The sequence below is a fragment of the Drosophila nasuta genome, chromosome 3, assembly GCF_023558535.2.
Source record: "Drosophila nasuta strain 15112-1781.00 chromosome 3, ASM2355853v1, whole genome shotgun sequence".
NCBI lineage: Eukaryota > Metazoa > Arthropoda > Insecta > Diptera > Drosophilidae > Drosophila > Drosophila nasuta.
Window position 1 is genome coordinate 38,877,871 of NC_083457.1, and position 23,669 is coordinate 38,901,539.

General features: G+C 38.9%; 4 protein-coding genes across 9 annotated transcripts in view; 2 read left to right on the forward strand and 2 right to left on the reverse strand.

Moving 5' to 3' along the window:
• The first annotated feature begins 129 nt into the window (after window positions 1-129).
• Window positions 130-10,955, forward strand: LOC132788928 (neurexin-4). Of its 3 annotated transcripts, none has more exons than XM_060796614.1 (12): window positions 130-608; window positions 2,622-2,738; window positions 5,859-6,055; window positions 6,194-6,335; window positions 6,393-7,571; window positions 7,641-7,766; window positions 7,827-8,030; window positions 8,089-9,018; window positions 9,077-9,256; window positions 9,314-9,658; window positions 9,718-9,855; window positions 9,917-10,955. In XM_060796614.1, exons 1-12 carry the CDS (start codon window positions 512-514, stop codon window positions 10,105-10,107), a joined length of 3,846 nt encoding a protein of 1,281 aa, XP_060652597.1. In that variant the 5' UTR covers window positions 130-511; the 3' UTR covers window positions 10,108-10,955. The 3 variants fall into 3 exon arrangements, with proteins under 3 accessions (XP_060652597.1, XP_060652596.1, XP_060652598.1); XM_060796613.1 differs by lacking the exon at window positions 5,859-6,055 and adding an exon at window positions 5,372-5,568 and having other exon boundaries at window positions 9,917-10,954; XM_060796615.1 differs by lacking the exons at window positions 130-608; window positions 2,622-2,738 and adding an exon at window positions 5,441-5,568 and having other exon boundaries at window positions 9,917-10,954.
• Window positions 2,887-4,049, forward strand: LOC132788936 (L-aminoadipate-semialdehyde dehydrogenase-phosphopantetheinyl transferase). The gene has a single exon (XM_060796627.1). The coding sequence runs from the start codon at window positions 3,091-3,093 to the stop codon at window positions 3,970-3,972; it is 882 nt and encodes a 293-aa protein (XP_060652610.1). The 5' UTR covers window positions 2,887-3,090; the 3' UTR covers window positions 3,973-4,049.
• Window positions 10,956-11,030: 75 nt separating the features above from the next.
• Window positions 11,031-19,369, reverse strand: LOC132788937 (uncharacterized). 2 transcript variants are annotated; one of them, XM_060796628.1, is made up of 3 exons: window positions 19,006-19,364; window positions 13,462-14,053; window positions 11,031-12,490 (listed from the first exon to the last, which is right to left on the reverse strand). In XM_060796628.1, the coding sequence occupies exons 2-3, from the start codon at window positions 13,894-13,896 to the stop codon at window positions 12,131-12,133; spliced, it is 795 nt and encodes a 264-aa protein (XP_060652611.1). In that variant the 5' UTR covers window positions 13,897-14,053; window positions 19,006-19,364; the 3' UTR covers window positions 11,031-12,130. The 2 variants fall into 2 exon arrangements, with proteins under 2 accessions (XP_060652611.1, XP_060652612.1); XM_060796629.1 differs by lacking the exon at window positions 11,031-12,490 and adding an exon at window positions 12,974-13,400 and having other exon boundaries at window positions 19,006-19,369.
• Window positions 19,370-19,863: 494 nt separating this feature from the next.
• The window catches only part of LOC132793927 (opsin, ultraviolet-sensitive), a 29,318-nt gene continuing 25,512 nt past the window's right edge, over window positions 19,864-23,669 (reverse strand). For 2 of the 3 annotated variants that reach the window (XM_060804090.1, XM_060804089.1), the window contains exons 3-4: window positions 22,420-22,736; window positions 19,864-22,359 (exon numbers count right to left, since the gene is read on the reverse strand). In XM_060804090.1, coding sequence (XP_060660073.1) covers window positions 21,476-22,359; window positions 22,420-22,736 — 1,201 coding nt within the window. In that variant the 3' untranslated portion in view covers window positions 19,864-21,475. The remainder of the gene's footprint in view (window positions 22,360-22,419; window positions 22,737-23,669) is intronic. The other variant, XR_009633176.1, reaches the window with a different exon arrangement.

Consider the following 23,669-nt stretch of genomic DNA (forward strand, 5'->3'; position numbering starts at 1 on the left):
AAATATATTTAAAACTTGAATGCACTTTTAAAAGTAACAGCTATTGCAGAGCACATTCATCACTCGCTGTTAATAACAGTGTCTGGAACTGTAAAGTTTTTCGAAGCTAAAAACATCCATAACATAAAATTAAACGAACGAGACAGACGTGTGTGTGTCATCGAAACCCGCAGAAGAGTTAATTATTATATTTTTTGTAATAATCGAACGTGCAGCAGGCGCTGCAGTTACTAGTGCGTGTGTTCGGGTGTAATTCTTTCGCTATAGGCGTTTTCATTGATAATAATAGTCCGTTTTAAATAATAAAATTCGTTTGGTGTTCACGTTGACGACGCCAGAGTGCCGCGGGGTTGGCAAAACAAAAAGTTGCCCCGCTGTTGTGGACTTTTTGTCTGCAGCAGTTGAAATAAGAGTATTAACCTATTGTGGCTAGTTGGATCTGTGAAATAAATTATAAATGTCTCTTTAAATCATTGTTACGGCTGATTTGTGTGTACGAAATAAGAGCAAAATGAGACAAGCCATGAAAGCGACGACTTTAACAATTTCTTCCATTTGCTGCTGTTTCCTACTGCTGGGCAGCAACAACGTGGGAGTTGCACGAGCAGGTAATAAAATTCCACTAAATATAAGATTTATAAAGATTTTGTCCCAAAATCATCAGTTTTTTTGTGTAAAAATGGAGAATTAGATTAAGCCAAGTTTAGGGCGTGTTCCCCAAACGTTGCTCGAGAAGACTCGTCATTTTCCTCGTCTTTTTTGTGTTTGTTCTTCGTTTATAACTCAACTCTCCCACACTATCAATGTGTGCGTGTCTGCGGCTCTCTTGCTCTGTAAATATGACGATCACGCTCGCTACTCCCTAATTCTTCTCTCTCGCTCTCTCTGGCGCTCACGAGATCCAAACACTGCTTACGAACAGCGTTGGCAAAACAAAACTCAACAAACAACGCCTTTTTTACTACTCGTTCGTTTTTGGGAACTTATTGGGAGTTAGTAGAAAATTCAAATTGGCTGCATATTTTGTTTGCTGTTGCCGGCATATATTTTGATTCCGGCAGCTGCAATGCGCATGCGGGGAAAAAGAACATATTGCTTATTGAATAATTTGAATGATATGCAATGCCATAAAAATCATTTTACACGTGTCTTCCTGCTCCATATGTCAACCCAACAAAATGAGCAAATATTTTGAAATGTTACGTTTGGGGTTCCAAACGAATAATTTTACGCTGTGTGCAATAATAAACATTGAAAGTTCATATGCAAACAATTTTATGACTAAAAATAAACAATTTCCACCGAAAAATTGTTCATTGCTTTTCATTGCCATGAAAGAGCCGGACAGACAGACAGATAGACGGACAGCTGGACCGCAAGACTCTTTTGCTAATTTATTTCCAATGCTTATAATTATTTCTTGGCCAAGGCGCAAATCATCCGCACTTCACAATTTCAGGGGAGAGGCGGAAATTACTTTTCAAAATCGGTCACGTCATATTTATTTCATTGAGAACATTAGCCAGATTTGTTTTCTCATTTTCTTTTTGTTTTATTATACATTTCCAATGTATTTTCGTGTGTAGTACATACTTGTCTTATGTTAAAAAAAACTACATTGTGATTGCCAAGTATAGTAATAAAAACTGCTGAAATTGCGTGTAATTTGTCGATTTATATAGCAGAAGAAGTAAATTGTTTTTCTTGGATTTCAGTTGAGTTATCAAGAAACTAGTTCAAACTACATGCTTGCTTGGCTATTGATTATTTTTGAAAATCAAATGTCGTGCGTGTTTCAGTTGTTTATGTTAGAACTCATTCCATTTCAGGTACCTGTCACAGGACATCTAAATTGGGTTGGGCGTACATAAATATATACTATATGGTATATATGTATAGGTGCAGCGGTATATCTAGATTGACTTTTGCTAATCTGCTACATTTTGGCCCCCCTTTAAGTCACTGGTTGAACTTCCAAGTGCACATGAACTTTGGTAGTCTGTCTCCTGCTTGCTAAGGGTTGTTTTTGTTGTTACTGTTTACATATAAACTGCACCCACAAAGGCGACAGCGACGCCAACCCCTTTTTGGGGGGATGTTGTCGTGGGACGACAGACAATTGTTGTGGAGGCGAGGATTTCCGGGGACCTGTTATCACGCCTTGCCGCTTCTTTCTGCGTCTGTCTAAGTGGGCACTTTTCTACTGCAGGCAGTCGCATAATAATAATAATAATGTCATGGCGACCAACAGTGTTTACACACAAACAATCAGTCCGATAACAGATTGCACTGCAATAGCGACAGACAAATGCCGTATGTTTGTCCTTTCGAAGCCCTTATTTATTGGTCATAAAAAAACCAAGGACTTTGCCCACCCTGAATATAATGAATGCCACTCAAAATTTATAATTGAAAATCTTTATATACGAGGCGACTCGAACTGTATTGGCTGGTGTCCAAAGCGTAAAACTTTTGTTTTTGTTTTGGAATTTTTCAACTTAATTTATTTACGCCTGTGACAGTTTATATATGTAAACTTGTGCTTATTTTTGAACATTTAGGTCAAACTTGCGGTTTGCTTTTTTACTGATTATATCTTTCTTGCTTTATTGTTTTTGCAGATTCTTTCAGCGATTACTTTTCCGATTACGAATGCAACCAGCCGCTGATGGAGCGTGCCGTTTTAACGGCCACTTCGTCTTTAACCGAACGTGGTCCGGACAAAGCGCGTTTAAATGGTGAGTGCAATTTTTATTATTTTTGAGTGTTTGTTGAGTTATTTTCCTTTTTTAATTGTTACTTTTACTTATTTGAGTTGTTTTGATTAGTTTAGTAATTTGCGTAATAAGCTCCCCTTAGTTAGCCGCCATATTGTTTAAAATTATTCTGCAAAGCTCGTTGACAGCTCTACTCGCTAACAAGCCCTGCTAACTCGTCACAAAACTTTTGTCGCCGCTTTATGCTGAATGACACCAAGCGAGAAGAAGCAGCAGCGTATTAGCAAATTAGTTGATTAAGCGAAAAAAACGGAATGTTATAGAAATACGTAAAATAGTTTGTAAACTACAAGCACACACAACAACAATCCAAATGAACAAACACATCTGCACACGTTGGGCATTCGATTTGAGCACATGGACGCCAACTCTGCCACAGCTGACGCATGCGGTGGCTGCCATACAAATCGAGGAGCGGACACGCCTGATGAAATTTCATTTCATCGATGACTTTCTGTCCTCGCTGATTGGCCGTCTGCTAATGCGCAAATTTGTGAGCACGTGCACCAACGAGCCGTATCATCAAGTGCACTTTGAGCGTGATGTGCGCGGCAAGCCATGTTGGGTGCCATCCAAGTCCGCCAAGGATAACAGCTCAACGCTTAGCTTTAATGTCTCTCATCAGGGCAGCCTGGTGCTGTTAGCGGGTATTCGAGGCAGTCGGGATGACGCTGAGTTTGGCATTGGCACAGATGTTATGAAGATCGAGTATAGTGGCGGTAAGCCATTGGCAGAATTCTTTCGCCTCATGCAGAGCAAATTCTCGCCCCAGGAGTGGAGCTACATTGGGCGACCACAGCACACGGAGGGGGCACAGCTCAAGGCATTCATGCGTCACTGGTGCCTCAAGGAGGCCTACGTTAAGGAACTGGGCGTGGGCATTACTGTCGATCTCGAAAAGATAAGCTTTGCCGTGGACACCACGCATCCGCTGGAGGAGGCCGTCTCCCCACTGTGCGCCACCACGTTGCGTTGCAACGGCACACCCATGACGCAATGGCACTTCGAGGAGCATTTAATCGCACACAAATACTGCGCGGCGATTGCGTTTCGCAATTGTTTGCCGCACGAGAATGCGCGCTTTGAGTTTGTGCCTTTCCAGGATCTGATAGAGCCAAGTGCAATCGCTGAGCAACCCGAGGTGGTGGAATACTGCAAACAAGCGTTGCTGAAGCCGCAGAAACGACATTCCTAGCACAGAAACAATAGCATATCAAAATTAGCATAATCTTTGATACTGTAATAAATCTCTTTACATAAACGATAAGCAAATATGACGAGTAGCAACAGCTAGTGTAAGTATCAGGGCTGCAAAAGGAGGAAGTTTTTGGTTGGTTTGGGTTCGGTTCAAGGCTTTGAGCTCGAATGTTTACTAAAGGTTCTTTTCAGAAAGGTTTTCGTAGAGTTCGAAGTTTGAATCGGAAGTTTAGCTTCAAAGCTTGATTTAGTTTTATTATAAAGCTGTGAAACTGTTTGTATTTCTTAATATTTACAATTTATATTTTAATTGTGAAGAAACTATTTCTAAATTTATTATTTATCGATTTTTAAAAGGTGTGTTCAACTTAGGACGTTATTTTTATTTAATTATGTACAAATCCCTTTAAATTCTGAACCGGTTCATTGAGTTTACCTTTTCGTAACGACACTCAGCCCTGGTAAACATATATTTGTGATAGCTCACTGCTGAAGCTCCAAGCAGCTGTCGGCATAAATTTTGATTTGCTTGCTAAAAATAACAAAGCAAGGAAAAAGGAAGCTAGAAGAGACGTAAGCCGGAAATATGATTAAAATGCAATAAACCCAGAAATGTAGGCGCTTGTAATGGACCCCAGACATGGGCCAGACAACTGTGTTTGTTAAATAGCAGGAGGGAGCATAGAGTACCGTCAAGGGTAGCGATTTGTTAGGCAGTTTTACTCAGTGTATTTTGGTTGTTTTTCGCCTCGTTTTTCGGAATTGTTTACCAAAGTTTTGTCGATGGCAAGTTTGATGATGGCATTGAACCCAAGTTTGAGCGCAATTCAACTCAATTCAAACTATAATCCTCGACGATGCAGAATACACACACAAACACACACAATATAATTCACACAGTCTTTGGACACACCGGGCCCATTAATGGAAACAATGGAACAGAGGAGAAAATCCGGCTGTGGCAATTGTTTATACTCAGTCCGTGTGCCATGTCCATTTAGTGTTAACACCAGCACTTTTGGCATTTTTCTTGGGCTCACCCCTAAACCATTTTTCCTACTGCAGTCTGCTGCATTTTGCGAATATTGTGCGAGGGGTTGATCTCACCCCTTGCTCGACAATCGATTGAAGGACCTTTGCTTGTTATATTCGCTCTGAACCACTTGCAGCTGTCAAACGAAAATGGTCTTAAATTATGTTCTCTTAATTGGCGGGCAGGCGGCAATTTATATTGCTATATTGTTGGTTGCCCAACATTTTGTCTGTTGCTAATCGAGTTGGCAATTTTTATTTTGTTTTTATTTTGATTTTTAAATTATCATTAATTTTTACTGCCCCAACCAACCGACAACCCAACAATCCACCCCCGATGACTTGACTTACTAAATGGTTATTAGCTGGCACCTCTTGGTCAGCCAAGCACTCGGACTTTGATCAACGTCTGATTATTGATTTGGGTCTGGTGAGGAATGTCACGCACATTGCGCTGCAAGGACGACCGCACAGCAATGAGTATGTGACCGAATATACCATTAGCTACGGCATCACAGACCTCGAATTTGCCGACTATAAAGAGCCCGGCGGCAACGTTAAGGTAAGAGAGACTCAACCACCCGCCCAATCTCTAATCCTCCCAGTGTACAAATGTCATCTAATTGTGGTGGTGGTTCATCTGGCTACAAAACTGAGCAAAAGATTATGATTTTTATTAACATTTTATTTTATTTGTATTTTGGCTTGAGCTTTTTTCTTACTTTTTTCTTGGTTTACGGCATGTTTTATGTATTCATTTATTTGGTAACTAATAGTTAATGCTTGATTATCACATACACACACACTTTCTTGAATTCTAACCTCTATACAACTAAATTGCACCCGGTGAAGGTAACTCAGCTTGGACGCCCGTCGAGAATACCTATAATCACTTTCTAACACTCGATCTGGGCGAGGCGATCATGGTGCGCAAGATCGCTACCATGGGACGCATGCACACCGATGAGTTTGTCACGGAGTATATCGTTCAGTACTCGGATGATGGCGAATATTGGCGCTCGTATGTTAATCCCACGAGTGAGCCGCAGGTATTGTGACTAATCCTAACCATAGATAAAAAGCATAAACTAATTCAAAATGCATAACTAAAACTCACTGCATGGTGGCAGCATTACAAATCTGTATGTTTGTATCTGTATACTAATTTAATTTTACGTATTGTGCAGATGTTCAAGGGCAACTCTGATGGCAATAACATACACTACAATATCTTTGAAGTGCCCATCATTGCACAATGGGTGCGCATCAATCCTACACGCTGGCACGATCGCATCTCAATGCGTGTCGAGCTCTACGGCTGTGAATACAGTAAGTTCAGAGTACATTTTACCAGATACAAAACTAATATTTATATTCTTCTGGCAGTTGCGGAGAACCTTTACTTCAATGGAACTGGCCTGGTGCGTTATGAGCTGAAGGAACATGCCATTGCATCGTTGCGCGAGTCCATACGCTTCCGTTTCAAAACCGCCTTTGCGAATGGAATTATGATGTATTCCCGCGGTAGTCAAGGCGATTACTATGCGCTGCAGCTGAAGGACAATAAGATGGTGATGAATGTGAAACTGGGAACCAACTCGATGGCATCGCTTTCAGTGGGCAGTCTGCTGGATGACAATGTGTGGCACGATGTTGTTGTTTCGCGTAACAAACAGGACATTATCTTTTCCGTAGATCGTGTCATTGTGCGTAGTCGCATTAGTGGTGATTATACACGCTTGAATCTCAATCAGCAGCTGTACCTAGGCGGTGTGCCAAATGTGCAGGAGGGTCTCATTGTTCAGCAGAATTTTTCGGGTTGCTTGGAGAATATTTACTTCAACTCGACCAACTTTATACGCGTCATGAAGGACAGCTACGAGCTGAACGAAGCCCATTTGTACACCAAAGTGAACAGTCTGTTTGCCTGTCCGTCGCCCTCAAATTATCCAGTTACCTTCACGACGCGTGGCTCGTTTGTCAAGCTAAAGGGCTATGAGAACTCGCAGCGTTTGAATGTGTCCTTCTATTTCCGCACCTACGAGGAGACGGGCGTCATGGTGCAGCATGAATTCTATTCGGGCGGCTATGTTAAAGTCTTTTTGGAGTTTGGCAAGGTTAAAATCGATTTGAGCATGAAGGACAGGCCACGAATTATACTCGACAACTATGAGGACCAGTTCAATGATGGCAAATGGCATTCATTTGTGCTTTCGATCGAACGCAATCGTTTGATTATCAACATCGATCAACGGCCTATGACAACAACCAAGAATATACAGATTGCCACGGGAAGTTTGTATTACATTGCTGGCGGCTTGGATCGAAATGGTTTTGTGGGCTGCATGCGTCTGATTTCGGTGGATGGCAACTACAAGTTGCCCCAGGATTGGGTGCAGGGCGAAGAGGTCTGCTGTGGTGATGAAGTAGTGGTCGATGCCTGCCAGATGATTGATCGCTGTAATCCCAATCCCTGCCAACACAAGGGTGTCTGTCATCAGAACAGCATGGAGTTCTTCTGCGACTGTGCGCATACTGGTTATGCTGGCGCTGTCTGTCACACCTGTAAGTTGTCACAAAAGATACCTTTTAATATTTTATATGCCAACTCATTGCTGTTCGTTCGCTTTACAGCCAACAATCCATTGTCCTGTCAGGCGCTGAAGAATGTGCAACATGTGCAGCAGCGTGTCAACCTCAACATCGATGTGGATGGCAGCGGTCCGCTGGAACCTTTCCCTGTTACCTGCGAGTTCTATTGTAAGTGTCGCCCGCTATGGTTTGAGCCAGCAGAAAATTAATTGTCACTTTCCTTTGCAGCTGATGGACGCGTCATCACCACGCTGAGTCACAGCCAAGAGCACACAACCACAGTGGATGGTTTCCAGGAGCCGGGCTCCTTTGCGCAGTCCATTATGTACGATGCCAATCAGCTGCAGATCGAAGCGTTGCTCAACCGCTCACACAGCTGCTGGCAGCGACTGAGCTACTCGTGTCATTCCTCGCGTCTTTTCAATTCACCTTGTAAGCAGTTAATTTAGTGAATGCATTTTTCAACTTATTAACACTTTCATCTCTATAGCTGAGGCTGGCAACTTCCGTCCATTCGCCTGGTGGATCTCGCGTAACAATCAACCCATGGATTACTGGGCAGGCGCTTTGCCCGGTTCCCGAAAATGCGAATGCGGTATTTTGGGCAAATGTAATGATCCCACCAAGTGGTGTAACTGTGATTCCAATAGCCTGGAGTGGACTGAGGATGGCGGCGATATTCGTGAAAAGGAACATCTGCCGGTGCGTGCAGTGAAATTTGGTGACACTGGCACCCCGCTGGACGAAAAGTATGGTCGGTACACTTTGGGTCCTATGCGCTGTGAGGGCGATGATCTGTTTAGCAATGTGGTTACATTCCGCATTGCCGATGCTTCGATTAATCTGCCGCCGTTTGACATGGGACATTCGGGTGATATTTATTTGGAATTCCGCACCACACAAGAGAACGCTGTCATCTTCCACGCCACTGGTCCCACTGATTACATCAAGCTGAGCTTGAATGGCGGCAACAAACTACAATTCCAATACCAAGCTGGCAGTGGTCCACTTGGTGTTAATGTGGGCACCAGCTATCATCTGAATGACAATAACTGGCACACGGTGAGCGTGGAGCGAAATCGTAAGGAGGCGCGTCTGGTGGTCGATGGATCCATTAAGGCAGAAGTGCGTGAACCCCCAGGCCCAGTTCGTGCTCTGCACTTGACCTCAGATCTGGTTATTGGCGCTACCACGGAGTATCGTGATGGTTATGTGGGTTGCATTCGTGCTTTGTTGCTCAATGGCAAAATGGTGGATCTGAAGGACTATTCCAAGCGTGGCTTATACGGCATTAGCACAGGTTGCGTGGGTCGTTGCGAGTCGAGTCCTTGCCTCAACAACGGCACCTGCATTGAACGCTACGATGGCTATAGCTGTGACTGTCGTTGGAGCGCCTTCAAGGGACCCATTTGTGCAGATGGTAAGTGAAGATTTTGCCAACACTTTGGGACGTTAGTAAACTGTTTGTCTTCTTGCAGAAATTGGTGTCAACTTGCGTTCCGCTTCAATTATTCGCTACGAGTTTGAGGGCTCTTTCCGCTCCACAATTGCCGAGAACATTCGCGTGGGCTTCACCACCACCATACCCAAGGGTTTCCTGCTGGGCTTCACCTCGAATCTGACTGGCGAATATTTGACTATACAGATCTCCAATTCAGGTAACTTGATTAAGCTATTATTTAATTAACTTTGCGTTAAAATATTGTTTATTTCAGGTCATTTGCGCTGTGTATTTGACTTTGGTTTCGAGCGACAGGAAATTATATTCCCCAAAAAGCATTTCGGCTTAGGTCAATACCACGACGTGCGTTTCATGCGCAAGAACAGCGGCTCAACGGTGGTACTACAAGTGGATAACTACGAGCCCGTTGAGTATCACTTTGATATCAAGGCTTCGGCGGATGCGCAGTTCAATAACATTCAATACATGTACATTGGAAAGAACTTGTCAATGACGGATGGTTTTGTGGGTTGTGTGTCACGCGTGCAATTCGATGATATCTATCCGCTCAAACTGATGTTCCAACAGAATCCTCCCAATAATGTCAAATCACTGGGCAGTAAGTGATTCCCAATTCAATTATAAATACTTTACTTCAATTTCGTGTTTGTCTTCTAGCAAATTTGACTGAAGACTTCTGCGGCGTGGAACCGGTAACGCATCCGCCCATTGAAATAGAAACTCGCCCACCACCTTTGGTGGATGAGGAGAAGCTGCGCAAGGCATACAACGAAGTGAACTCGGTGCTGCTGGCATGTAAGTACTATTACTGTTCCTTCTATGAATTCTGTTCTAATACATATTTTCTTACTTATAGTCTTGCTCGCAATACTTTTCCTCCTGCTGTGTCTGATGTTCTTCCTCATCGGTCGCTACTTGCACCGTCACAAAGGAGATTATCTGACGCATGAGGATAATGGCGCCGATGGTGCTGATGATCCCGATGATGCTGTGCTCCACTCGACCACGGGTCACCAGGTCAGGAAGCGTACGGAGATTTTCATCTAAATATCAACCAAAACGAAGATCCGCCATTTTGTTGAAAATCAATTGCCTTAAACAAACAACAGCAGCATAACTCACAAAATTTTCTATACACTTTCAATCAAACGAATTAGGATATAAATATTATAGATGATCAAAAGGCTTTCTCCACGCACACACGTACACACACTGCCAATGATTTTGGGCAAGTTTTTTGCTTCAAATTTGGTTGACAATTGGTTGCTAAAATTATTACACTTACCGTGACGTATCTGTAACGCTTTGATTTTTGTTGTTTTATGGCATTTTATTTTAATTTGTGTAACTCGAATCTTTTGAAACTCTCAATAGTCATCCAAAACCGTCCATTTTTGTTTAGTTGACTTTTATACACAATTTTGTTTACCAAATTAAGTTACAATTGTACTTTTAAGTGCTCGGTCAAAACCAGCCAAATACATTTCTGTGTATTTGTGAATGTGTACCACATACAGTAGATACACATAAGCGACAACATTCCATTATAATTAATACGATGTTCACACACTTCTCTCCTCTCCTCTATATATTGTATAATGTACATCATTTCAAATGTCTTCTAATTTACAAAAAAAGAATATAAAAACACAAAAATGATTGAAACAAATCAAGTGAATCATTTTGTGTAGTACAATAAAATGCTAAGTTTTAAACATTTAGTAAAACAAAAACGAAAACGAATTGTATTTTTGGAAAATGCAATTGCATATTTGAAATATACTTTATAACATATGTATATATGGATAGAACTACTGCAAAAACATCTATACGCTGTGTGTTTACACAGTCACTGACATAATAATAAAGAATTTTCCAATTTCAATAAAATTAATTATAAATACAAGACAACGAGTGGAATTGTTTTATGAACTTACCGGATGAATGGTTAAATATTTAAACTACTTGATGATTGTTCTCTTTTTTTCAGTCTCTTAATGTTTATTTAATATAATGTTGTATACTAAAAATATATGTAAATGTATTTGTATATGTATTTGTGTGTGTATGGATGTATACATAATTTTGTTTTGTGTTCTTTTTTTTATAGGCTATTCCATGTAGTTTATTTATAACAATATCGTTTAACGCTAGTTTTGATTACTACGGGTATTCGTTTATTATGATTTGTTGTAATTTATTTAGATTTATTAGGTTTTCTTCTCTACTATGGTACTGGAATATTTCTGTTCGTGTCTGTGTATAATAATACTATATTATCCAACAACAGTCTAAATCGCATCTAACGCTAAGATACTAAATGTTATATGTATGTAGAAATAACACTGGGTGGGTTACAAAATATGCAAATACTTGGCAATATACTATATGTTCTATATATGTTGAGTATGTCGAGTTGAGGTCGTTATTCAATACGTATTTACGCCGGTTGCCACAGCTTATGCTAATTATTCATTCGTTGTACTTATTTTTTAAGTATTTTCAAATGTTGGATAATCGTTTTCGTTTTATTTTTTACTGATCGTTTAGCTGCACCCAGCCAGCGTTTGTTTGTTAAAGATGGATAATGCTATCATCTGCTAATTGTGCCTAGTGCCATTGTGTGTTTTTGGGGATTTTTGGATATGTTTTAACAGTTAGAGAGCTTCGGTCAACGTTACTACAAATGGAAGCCAACAATTTTTTGCCATATTGATTATGTACTTTGATTAGTATTTAGTTGATACTACTTAGTATATATGCTTTGGATATTCCTTTTCTCTATACTTTTTTTGACCCAAAAATGATAAACTATCACAAATCGTCAAAAGTAGCAAAACAACAATGAAATGAGAAGCAATTAGAGCGTGTTTTAGCGCTCCACACACTTACTGACTTGCCAAGTAGTGTAGCTTATATTGTCCACAGTTCGGATTCTCGTTCTCGTTGTTTAGTTGTGCACATTGTTGTTCGCCAGCATGCGATAGCGATTGAGCAGCATCAACGCAGTATCCTGGGCGGGCTTTATCTTGCCATACATCTCCTCGTGGGCGCCCATCAGAATTCGTTCTCACAAAATCGAGCAGATCCCAAACATGATCGACACCATGCACAACATGGCCACAATATCGCGATGCAGCTTGCGATCTCGGTTAAAGGGACGTGTGGCAAAGTTCTCTTTGCGTGCCTTGCGTAGCAGCCAAAGCGGCACAAACAAATGCAATAAGTCCGGAAACATGAAGCCAATATCACGCACCACTTGATGAGCTGCTCCCTCCCCACGCACCACATTCAGAAAGAACTGATCAAAGCTGCCAGCGAGTATGTGCAGCAAAGCGATGCCCACGATGCAGAACACTTTCTTGGGCTTTACTACATTCGTGGTGTTGGCCAGATGCATAACCAGCACCGTGGAGAACAACTCTGTTATCTAAAAGGAGAAGAGCAAGGGAGTTAGTAAGGTAAAGAAATGATAAACAAATTCCAATCGACAATAGCGATATAATATTAAAGAATTAAAGTGCACTTAATATTTATATTGACAATAATATATCACGATTAGTACTGATGCTCGAATTTTGAGTTGCTTTATGTTTTTTTCAGCTTACTATCAAAAAAGATTTTAAACATAGAAAAAATTTGAATTTAAATAAAAATAATCCCGATCTCCGAAAATTAATTTTCTTTATGTAGAAATTTTGTTATTAGATTTTTTTTCGCTTAAAGACTACATAAAATTCAATTTGGATTCGAATCAAAATTATCTGAAATATAATATATACAATAATAAAATACATAAATATAATTTTCTGTCTTATATAAAAATTGTTGTCAATCTTTTTCTTCCCTAGATTTAGCTTCAACTGAAAATAATAATTAAAGTTGAACTACAATAAAAAGCTATCGAATTAGAGCATAGATTGTTTGTCAATGATTTTTGTTATATATTTTTGTTGTGCTTTTACGTTGGCCAATTGGCCACTTGGGATTGCCATAAAGTGCACTTGATCCGTTGGTCGATTGTCGATTGTCGATTGCAGTCGCTCATTAACGTGGTCTAAAGTTTGCAGTTTAGACCTCTCGAAACTTTCGCCTTGGCCATTTAACAAATTTTACACGGCTAGCAGAAACAGCAGAGGCGCATGACTTATCCTTAAATCTATCTTGAGTGCTCGTAATCGTTGTGGCCGTGTGGAGGCGTTGCAAGTTTAGAAGTGGCGTTGCACGTGAAGCACGAGTGAAGCATCGGATGGGCAAAGTTTAAGTTCGAACACGAACATGAACACGGCGCATATTGTGCAAGTTTTAAGCATCGGCATTTTCAACTCAACTGAACTTTGCTAATAAATTATGGATGGCCACTGTCCACAGACATACACATGTGAAGCAGGTGGAACTTACCGTGAAGAAGAGCTGGTGATTCCATTGTTTGTAGTAGTCATCGTTGTAATAGTTGATGTACGCCCACCAGGCATAGTAATGCGAGAAGATGGACAACAGGAAGAGGAACAACATTGAGTAGCGCACACGTTGCTGCAGGATCAGGGCAATCAGACGTTTGATGCACTCGTAGAACGCAATGACGGCAAACACGGTGAGTATCCACATCTTGAAGCTGTTGGGCGTGGCATTGAAGTACATGTGCTTGTAGGCGGCCACTCCCGACTCGTAGGGGCCCTTGAACACCGTGTCCCAGCATGAGCAACTGCAGAAATGTCGGTCCACATAGCGTGAATAGTTCTCCCAAAAGTACCACAAGATGACAATGTGAGCAGGCGGTAGCAATGCGGGCGCCAAAGAGCCGCAGGCGGTGGGCAACCAGGTTGCATCAAACATCTTGCTCTCCTGCTGTCAAATTGTCAATGTTCAACTTGAACTGAACTGTCTGTGAGATGTAGTCTTCCACTTTGTGTGTGTGGCCTTCACTTGTCGCCTGGCAATGTCCTGCTGCGCTGGTAATCCTTCTTAGTCCATGCTCAACAACAGCTTAAAACTGCAATTGAAGAATGGATAGTAAATATTTAGAAATAAATGTAAAAAGGATTACATTCAAAAACTATGTAAATATTTATAAATAAATATGAAACTGATTTTATTCAAAAACTATATTTCTTCATTAAAACTTTAGTTATTGACATGTTTTCGAGCGCAATATAGAAAATGATTAATTTATAAATCTATGAATTTATCAGATATTTATTTAAGTTTTCCCTAGTATTAAAATATTATATATATCACAGATGAGTTGTAGACTTTTCTGATGTAAATATAGCCAAATATACGATATCAGTTAATTCTGATCTCGATTGATTGAACTATAATATTATTCTTATTTTACTTAACTCAAAAAGCCTTCGAGATTGATGGATTTAATAGCAATATCTGATTGAAATTGGCTTTTTTAAAATTTAAGTTACAGATACTACTTTTAGATTGGATTTCATTGTTCAATTCAATTTTTCGGGTTTTCGTTGTCATTTAAAAAATAATCTCACAATGGATAACTTTAAATTTTTGGACACTCAGTTTAGATTCCACACATTTCGAATAGCCCAAAGATACGTGTTTAACTAAAAATAGTAGTCTCAAATATTCAATTGCTTGTTTATATTCTATTTTTATGTCTGATTTCCTTGCATGCTTCAGAGAGCTGCACCTTAAAGTGTAATAACAAATTGATTGCAATCTTCATTTTCCAAACATGAAAAATGAAAACTAAAAAAAAAAAAAAAGAAATGTTGCAATTTCTTTTTGAATGGCTTTCATAAAATTGTTGCTGTTTACTCGTCAAACATTTGCTCTACTTATGAAAATAAACAGAAGAGCGCACAGAACATTAACAATCAGCGCATTTCAATAGTCGAAATATGGTCTATATACATATGTTCTCGTGTATAAATAAACCTCACCATTTTGGCACAAAAAGTGCTTGAGTATTTTAATTCATAAGTGTGAGTACAATTTCGAATACTACACGGTACTCATATCTCGTTTATATAGAGTATACATAGGTAACTCAGAGGCCGAGAGTGTTGTCACTGGGCTGAAGAATTGAAGCAATTATAAATTCATACGTTGGCAGAACATGAACAGTGAGACACAACCAGCATGCATTTCACACTGACAACGATCCTCCTGGCCTGGCTGCCAAAAAAAAAAAATTAAAAACCAAAAAAGAAAGAAATAAGCGACGTCAAACGTGCGGTCATTAGTGCCTCACAATGTGGACGATGCCAACTGCAACGGCTTGTGGCTGCTGCAGCATTGTTCCAAAAGGGTGCGGGCAACGATTTGAGGCAAGAATAGTATAGTTGAGGAGGCACACGAAAAACAAGCAAAAAAGCTACGGTCGAGTGTACTCGACTGTGAGATATCTGCTACCCAATGCTAACACAATATTTTAAAAATATATCAAATGAATATACAAAAAATACTAAAATATAACAAAGACTATATTTGGTATATCTATATAGTAATACACTCAAAAAGATAACATACTAAGTAAATATACAAAAAAAATATTAAAATATACCAAAGTCTATGTTTGGTATATCAATGTATAACTATATTCAAAATATAACATATAGGACTCAACACCAATTAAACCATAATCTAAAAATATACTAAATAAAAATACTTAAATATTCCAAGGGCTATGTTTGGTATACATTGTAGTACTACATATCAAATATATCATAGAGTACAAAATACACTGATTACAGTATTCCTTTTTGATATACAAAAGCATTTTTTGAATAACTTCTATAATTTGTACCCGATTACAACAACAAATTGTGCATACATTTCCTCTAGGCACAAAGTTATAATACTCTTCTACCCTACGGGTAACAGGAATAACCATTTACACGAGTGTTGGCCCAGTCCCTGCCGCACAGTCCGAACAGTTGGGCGCCAGTTTAATTAATGCCGATGCCGCTATATCTGAATCTGAATCTGCAGCTGCTAGTTGAAAAAAGTATTTCGATTTGTTTTGCTGTTGCGCCACAACAACAAAAAACTAAAATACAAACAAAAACAAACGCAACGTGCACATTGACGTCATGGTTCTTCAATGAAGACTTTTTCTGTTGGTGTTTAAGTTATGGAATGCGAGAGCAAGCAAACAAAACAACAAAAAAATCTACCGCAACCAACAAATTAACATTCACCGAATCGAGAACGGAAACTTAGTTGGGCATGAAAGTAAAACGCTTGAAATATTTAATTTAACTCAGCCTCAATTTCATTTTATGCCGTGAAATATTTTCCATTTGTATGGAAATTCCACACCGCGTCTGCTTCAGGCGTTGTCTGTCGATGCCTATTATGTCAAAATGTTAGCCGCCATCGAAATCCAATAACCGCAGCTGGATTTCCAAAGCTCTAATGATACCACAGAGTGTGATAGCACATTACTTCAGGGTTCACTGTGTGTGTGTTTGCAGCAAGTGGTAAATACACGATGAACGAGATAGTCAATAGAGTGAACAGGGAAAATTACTTAGCGCATTGATGAGTGATACAATATTATAGAATGTAGATGGTTTGAAATTGAAATGCATATTCCGTTGAACTATGTATTTAAAAGGCACAATGTGCAAATAATGGTCAACTATTGAAGTTTATAGTAAATAATATATAAGCTATGAAAATTAATAGTAATTCTTATGGTTGCTGAATAAAAAAAGGACATTTAAAAATATTGCTAGGACTAATGTGATTGAGAATTTGAGTATGAATATATAGCATCATTAAATAAAAAAGAAAATATAAAATAATTGCATATGAATTGAGCTATGAAACTGAAATGAAGGAAGTGAAAATGAAATAAGGAAAAGTTATAATAAGTGCAATGGAAATGCTTATTGAATAGTAACATAATAATAGGAAAGCTAGAATAGACTTTAAATTTAAATACCATTATCGAATTAATATAAATTAAAATACTTAAGATATTTATGGATCATGAAAATTAATAAAAATTAAATTTAAAAATATAAAAAGATTTATTACGATTTATTAGATATTCCTGAGTACAAACAAAAAAATGTCTTTTATTCTATTTAGAAATTAATAGCAAGTTAATCTAAGAAAGTAAATAAAAGCACAAAAGTGCGGTATTATTCTTAAAATATACCAAGTGAATTTACCAAAAAAAAAAAAAACTAAAAAAATACTCAAATATACCAAATATACATTCTCAATATACAATAAAGTACAAATATACTAGATTGGCAGCAACCCCATTGCAGTAGACGTTTTATAATTTTTGCTTTTAATTCTAAAAAAGATTATTATTATTATTATTTGTCAAAGTTTGCAATCAAATTCTTCGCAACTTTAGTCAACTATTTTTTCTCGCTTTTCTACTATCTAGTTCAATCTGTTTGCAGTATTTTTCGCAGTGTTCTATAAACACTCCATTGGAAATTCACTAACCGGCTATCAAGATGTTCGCGAGTTCATGCCACGTAGTCGTATTACTCCCTCAAGTTTTGTTTGCCAAGCTATCGAATTAAACTTTGTGCTACTTACACAAAATGCATATAAAATGCAAAATGTCTGAGCTGTGTGTGACATCGTTGTGCGATGTCGTGCAGCTTGAGCATTAGGACACAAAACCCTTCTCTCAATCTCGCACGCAGTCACAATTTCTCTAAAGGCTGCATGTAAACAAACACCTCCTGCAGCCCCAACAACAACAACAATAATAATTATGCTCGTGACAGTAAAACCGTCAACAGTCAACGCGCCCATCACTTGACTTGCATTGTAGGCAACGTGCCACTGCGATGGCAACGGCAACGGCAACGTGTCGTATGTGTAATGTGCGAGGGTGACATTCTCGCCCACTGCGCCCTCTGGGCTTGTTAATGTCTAGGCACTGGGTGTGTCTAGGCACTGTGTGTGTGTGTGTGTGTTGTTTGCCATTGAGTTCTGTTCTTTGCATGCTCATTTGTGTCTTCTTCAATTGTCGTTGCCAGCTGCTGTCGTTCTTATTGTTGTTGTTGTTGATTCCTTCTAGCACGCCAGACGTTTTGTCTCGGCGCCAGCGGCTTATTGTTGTTGTTTGCTTGCTGCTCCTGCTGGAGCGGCCATAAAAGTGTTTTTGATTTACATACGAGTATATGCAACATTTAAGAGTCCGAGCATTAAAGCCGGCCTGCCTTGATATGCAACAATATTACGCATACGACGCGTGTCGTTCGCAAATGAGATATTAAGCATGCATTGAATGATGAGCTCGGCACACGACACCCACTCGCATAACGAGCACGTGTAAGTAAGTGTGTGTATGCGAGTGTTCGACGTTTATATTGAGATAAATCGCTGGCAATAAGAATATTTGCCACTGCCTATGGATGACGTTTGTTTGGTCAATATTTATTCAGCCTTCAATCACGATACGGCGCCTCAAACACACTCAGTTACTAACACACACACACTCCAACACACATACACTTACACTCCCACACACATTTGCACACAGACACAGTCTATCACTTAGCTACATCTATACAAAGTCCATATACAAACTATCAGCAGCAAATGCAATACAATTGTAACGCTGTCAATGTCGCTGTTGTTTATGGCAAATTGCTTTCAGCTGCTGCCGTTGCCGTTGCCATTGCCATTGCTCGGACCGAGTGAGCACTGCATCCTGCGCACAAGTACACAAGTACAATGAACCAGAGAGACGCAATCGGAAGCCGGTGAAGCGTCTGTACGAAGGCAATAGCAATACAACGCATAAAAGGGCAACAAAAATGCGGGTACACACATTGAAAAATCGAAATAAAATTAAGTTACCAAAAAAACAAAACGGAGTTTGGGTTACAGTAACAACTATGTATATATATATATGACACCCACTGAGCATAATCTTTGAATGGGATGCTGGCACCCACAACACATACACACACTTTGGAAGAGGCAAACACTTACATTCCTTTGCCACGCTTTTCTTTTTAGTTGCCACACATTTTACTTTACTTATTGCACAATTAGTTTTTATTGAATTATATTTTGCAAATTAAATAACAGGCCAAAGCGATGCAATTTAATATGTGAACAAGCAAAAAACTTCTGCTCTGGTTTGAATAACAACCGCGGGCGCGTCGTGAAAAAGCCGACTGAAATTTGTGTTATGCTGGCTGCGTGTGATTTTGCTGCTCTTGACTTGAGCACGATGCTTCGACTTCGACGACGGCGACAACGACGATGACTGCGAAAACCCATCGGCCATGGCTAGCGCCGGCGCCGGCGTCGTTTGCCGTTGCTGTTGCTGTTGCCGTTGCTGTTGCTGTTGCCGTTGTCTGGCCAATGGATTCTAACAACAACAAAATACTGGGCGCGCAGCTCTCAGCTGATGACACCCTAACTTCCGCAGCTGCTCTCTCTTTAGCAACTGTTCTCTCTCTGTGTAAAATACTGGGAAATGCTGGGCTGAAAAGGGAAATGCAAGTATTCGTTGACGGTATTAAGTATACGCACTGTTGCTGCCGGTCAGGCAAGCGGCGATTTCATAGACAGCGTCAAGTGAAAGGCCAAACACATAGATAGAGTATTTACATATATGGGTTGTTTTCTTTTTTGCGAGTCAGTTTTTCACAACTATTTTCTTGGCGCGCTTTGCACCTGTTGAAGCCAACAACTTTGTCCCGTGTGTGTTTTTTTAGCCATGGCAACGCTTAGTCTTAAGTGTTTTCTGCTAATTAATTACTTAGCCTTTAAATAAATGTGAATTCAGTTACAAAGTCTTTTTTTAATGTTACAAAGTGTTACACATTTTTATTTTTATTACTCACGTTGAAAACAATAATGCATTACTTACATTTGTAAATAGTAGAAATATAAATAAGTTTAAAGAAAGTTACAAAAAAATACTTAAATTATAATTGCAATGTTGCCGACAGTGCATTTTAAATACTATGTTAATTAAGTTGTTCTCTCTGCTTTACTTTTGTATTTGGATTGACATTGTTTTTCTTTGGCCACAACATTTTGCGCTGTAGCTTTTCATCATGCTTTTCCTTTGTTTTGAGTGACAAATTAGAACTTAGCGCAAATATGCGACTTACTTGGTGTAATTTCATGACAATATTTTTATCTAACAAATGTTTTCAAGTTTGCTGGTTAATTTTGACAATGAAGCAAAAAGATAAATATAGTTTTTCAAATTTTAATGTAGTTTGTAAAATTATTTTAAGAGTATTTAGACATCGACTTAGCTTTAATTTGCTTTTACATTTGCAATTAGAATTTTTCCAGGTCTCTTTTAGCATGTATATTTTACTATTGTTCTATTGTTATGAATGTTGCTTTGTTTAACAAACACAGAATATACGTATATTTATATGTATTTACATTTATTTTTTTTATTGACATTTATATACAGATAATTAAGAGCACAAAACACTTAAAGAGTATAAATTCGTATGATACTTGCACTTATAAATATTAATAATTATTATTTGGCATAGCTCTGGGTTTTATAGTATATATGCTTTGGTTTTTCTTTTTCTTTTTTTCTGTTTTGTGTTAGGTACAAGTACTCTTTTGGGTACGGTCAAGTTCCCTCCGTAATGCGAACAACAAAGTTTAACATAGACACAATCAGTATACAAAATGAAATGAGCACAACAATAATGCCAAGAAATTTAGCTATCATAAATAGAAATTTGTGTATAAATATTATATTATTATTTTTGGTTGTAGTGGTAAATAGCTTAGTTTTGTTGATGTGATTCGATTTGATGCGTTTGCACATCAAAATGTCAATAGGCTTATTTGTTAGAAAGGATTTCAATTATGAAATGAGATTAATTCATATTGTGTCAGAGATTAATGCAAATACGATTAAGTATTTATTCATACGAATTTGTCCTCAATTCTTGTGATTTTCCCTGAAATTACAAATGACGTATCTACAAGATACATTTCTCGCATAATAACTATAAATCTAGTGCTACTCACTTGACGATTTACGTATATTTTCCTAAGCTTCTTTTTCGTTTTATTCTCTTGACATTTTTCTTGTGCCAACTACATAAGTATCTCAAGTACATACAGACATATATTGTATTCAGCCATAATTATGCTTCAGGTAAGCACAACAATAATACATAATCGAGACATTCAATTGTGGAAAATACAATAGCAAATGTATCTTATTTCTTTTTTGTATTCTTATTTAATTGGAACATTCAACGGAAAGCGAAATAATGTTGAAAATGCCAAATTGCATTTAATTGGCATTTACTTACGATTTTAGATATGTTGCAAGATTCTTCAGGGATTCTTCTACTAATAACTAAGTTATTTACAAACATTTTGTACTTGACCTAAGCTCTATACTTTTCAACATTGTATCACGTTTCCCTAAGACTCTTTCTTCGTTCCTTAAATATCTAATTTAAAACTTACTCTGTTCCATCTCGATGCGATTTGCATTGTTTATCTCTGCTACAACGATAATTTCCTCATTTTCCTCGGTCTCCTCGGGCACCATCATCAGATTGTTGTTCAACATGTACGGCTCATTGCGTGCCGTCTCACATTCAGCTGGAGCGGGACGCAAACGATGTGTGAACGAGGAGCGGGAACGTGTCATATAGGATGAGCGTGTGGTTGACATTCGTCTAAGCACTCCACGTCCATAGAAGAGCATGCGAACCTCGACGCGAAATCTGGGATGCGTGGCCGCATACAGATAGGGATCCACACAGGCGGCTGTCTTGCAGAAGAGTGCTGGTATCATGGAGCCCAGCGGAGTGATGTGCTGCTCCAGGCCAAAGACACCCATCATAGCGACGATGGCATACGGCGACCAGGCGACGAACCACAAGCCAATGATGGCAGCCACAATGAACGTGAGTTTCTGCTCGGTCTTGGCCTTGTCCTTGCTCGATTGTATGCGATTGGCGGTGAAGACCACTTTCAGGATGTAGAAATAAGAGTAGACGATGGAAGTGAGCGGTATGCAATAGGCGGCCACAAAGAACAGCGCCATAAAGATGCGCGCTGGCGTCTCTTTGTTGAGATAGTCAAAGCTGCAGGTGGTCAAATAACCTTCGGGGACATACACGGAGAGTCCCACATCCAGGGCTGGCATCACAGCAAACAGAAAACTGTAGCACCAGATGAGTATGATGATCACATAGGAGCGGAGACGCGAGTAGCGACGCAGCGGCTGAAGCGGATGCACCACAACATTATATCGATCCAACGCAATGGCTGTGAGTGTACCAATGGCGCAGGTGCCGCTCAAGCCACCGACGAAACCATAAATCCGACAGGCTGCAGAAGATAATTTCTAATTCAATAACAAAGATTAAAGCTTTGCGTTTTTAAATTTACCTGTATCACCCAATGCTGGACCCTCTTGTAGGTTGTTGTAAATGGCAATGGGACACTTGACCAGCATAAGGAAGTCACAAATGGCCAGATTCATCACGAGGATATTAGCCGGCGTACGCAGAGACTTGCGACTGCCAAACATAAAGATGACAAATGCATTGCCAAAGCAGCCAACGACGGAGATGAGGCAATAAAGTCCGGCCATAATGTAGAAGGTGCTCGTGTGCGGTGGCTCGAACTGCAGCCAAAAGGGATTCACTTTGGCTATGTAGCTTACGTCATACTTGTCGCGATAGTGTATATAGCCGGGATACGAACTGAAAGGAAATGGATGAACAGATTTCGGAATGTCGTTTTATTTCCTTTTCGTAGAAAAAACTAACAATGCAGGGATAAACGCCGTTAGAAGCATTTCTTGAAATTCGTTCTTCTTGTATTTCAAAGAAAATCAACACTATAGGGATAAATGCAAGAACCGACCATTTTTTATCCGCCTTTCGGTCCGTCCGCATGGTTAAACGTGTCAATCTCAACGGTTAAAAGTGCTAGAGTTACTAAATTTTCAAACTACCTACTTTTCAATAAAATGCAACTTTTGTTTTTAATGCGATAATATAAATGTAATATTGAACTCAATAAAATGCAACTTTTGCTTTTAATGCGATAATATAAATGTAATATTGAACTTTTATGGCATATCTCGGCCTATATGAATGATTTCTTAAAAGACGTTTTATTTCTATTTTATAGAAAGTAAGGAAACAAATTTTAAATTCGACAATATTTCCATACTTCGTTCTGTCTGTTGCCAATTTCTGTGATTTGAAGAACCTAAAATTCCAAAATTTTAGAATAGAACTTGGTTGTTATCAATACATTTTTAACAGACCCCGTTGATATGAATAAAATTATGTATTTAGTTATTTTGTTAACAATTGAAAATGTTTTCTAATGAACTTGGGAATACTTATCGTATGTAATACTTGATGATACATTTTCATCACGATTGCGATTGAAATACTGAAGTTACTTACTAAACAACATAGTACTAATGAATATTAGAGCTTAAAATAAAAAAATTGTATTGTAAATTAGAGTATTCCTCAGATAAACATTCTCGACTAAAGCTGTCATCTTTCTTGTTCGGAGCAAACAAATTGCAATTTCTGGTTTTGCTGCTTCTCCAAAATCAAAAAATGGGGAAATTGAATTTCTGCAGCCAGTTGGAAAAGCTCGCATTCGTATTCGGA

Bases quoted from the DNA above. Each gene is read 5' to 3' on its own strand.
- LOC132788937 (XM_060796628.1), bottom strand. From the start codon at position 13,896: ATGTTTGATGCAACCTGGTTGCCCACCGCCTGCGGCTCTTTGGCGCCC. The intron at 12,491-13,461 runs GTAAGTTCCACC...TTCTCCTTTTAG, and splicing joins ATCACCAGCTCTTCTTCACG to ATAACAGAGTTGTTCTCCAC.
- LOC132788936 (XM_060796627.1), top strand. From the start codon at position 3,091: ATGAACAAACACATCTGCACACGTTGGGCATTCGATTTGAGCACATGG.
- LOC132788928 (XM_060796614.1), top strand. From the start codon at position 512: ATGAGACAAGCCATGAAAGCGACGACTTTAACAATTTCTTCCATTTGC. The intron at 2,739-5,858 runs GTGAGTGCAATT...CACCCGGTGAAG, and splicing joins GGACAAAGCGCGTTTAAATG to GTAACTCAGCTTGGACGCCC. The intron at 7,572-7,640 runs GTAAGTTGTCAC...TTCGCTTTACAG, and splicing joins TGGCGCTGTCTGTCACACCT to CCAACAATCCATTGTCCTGT.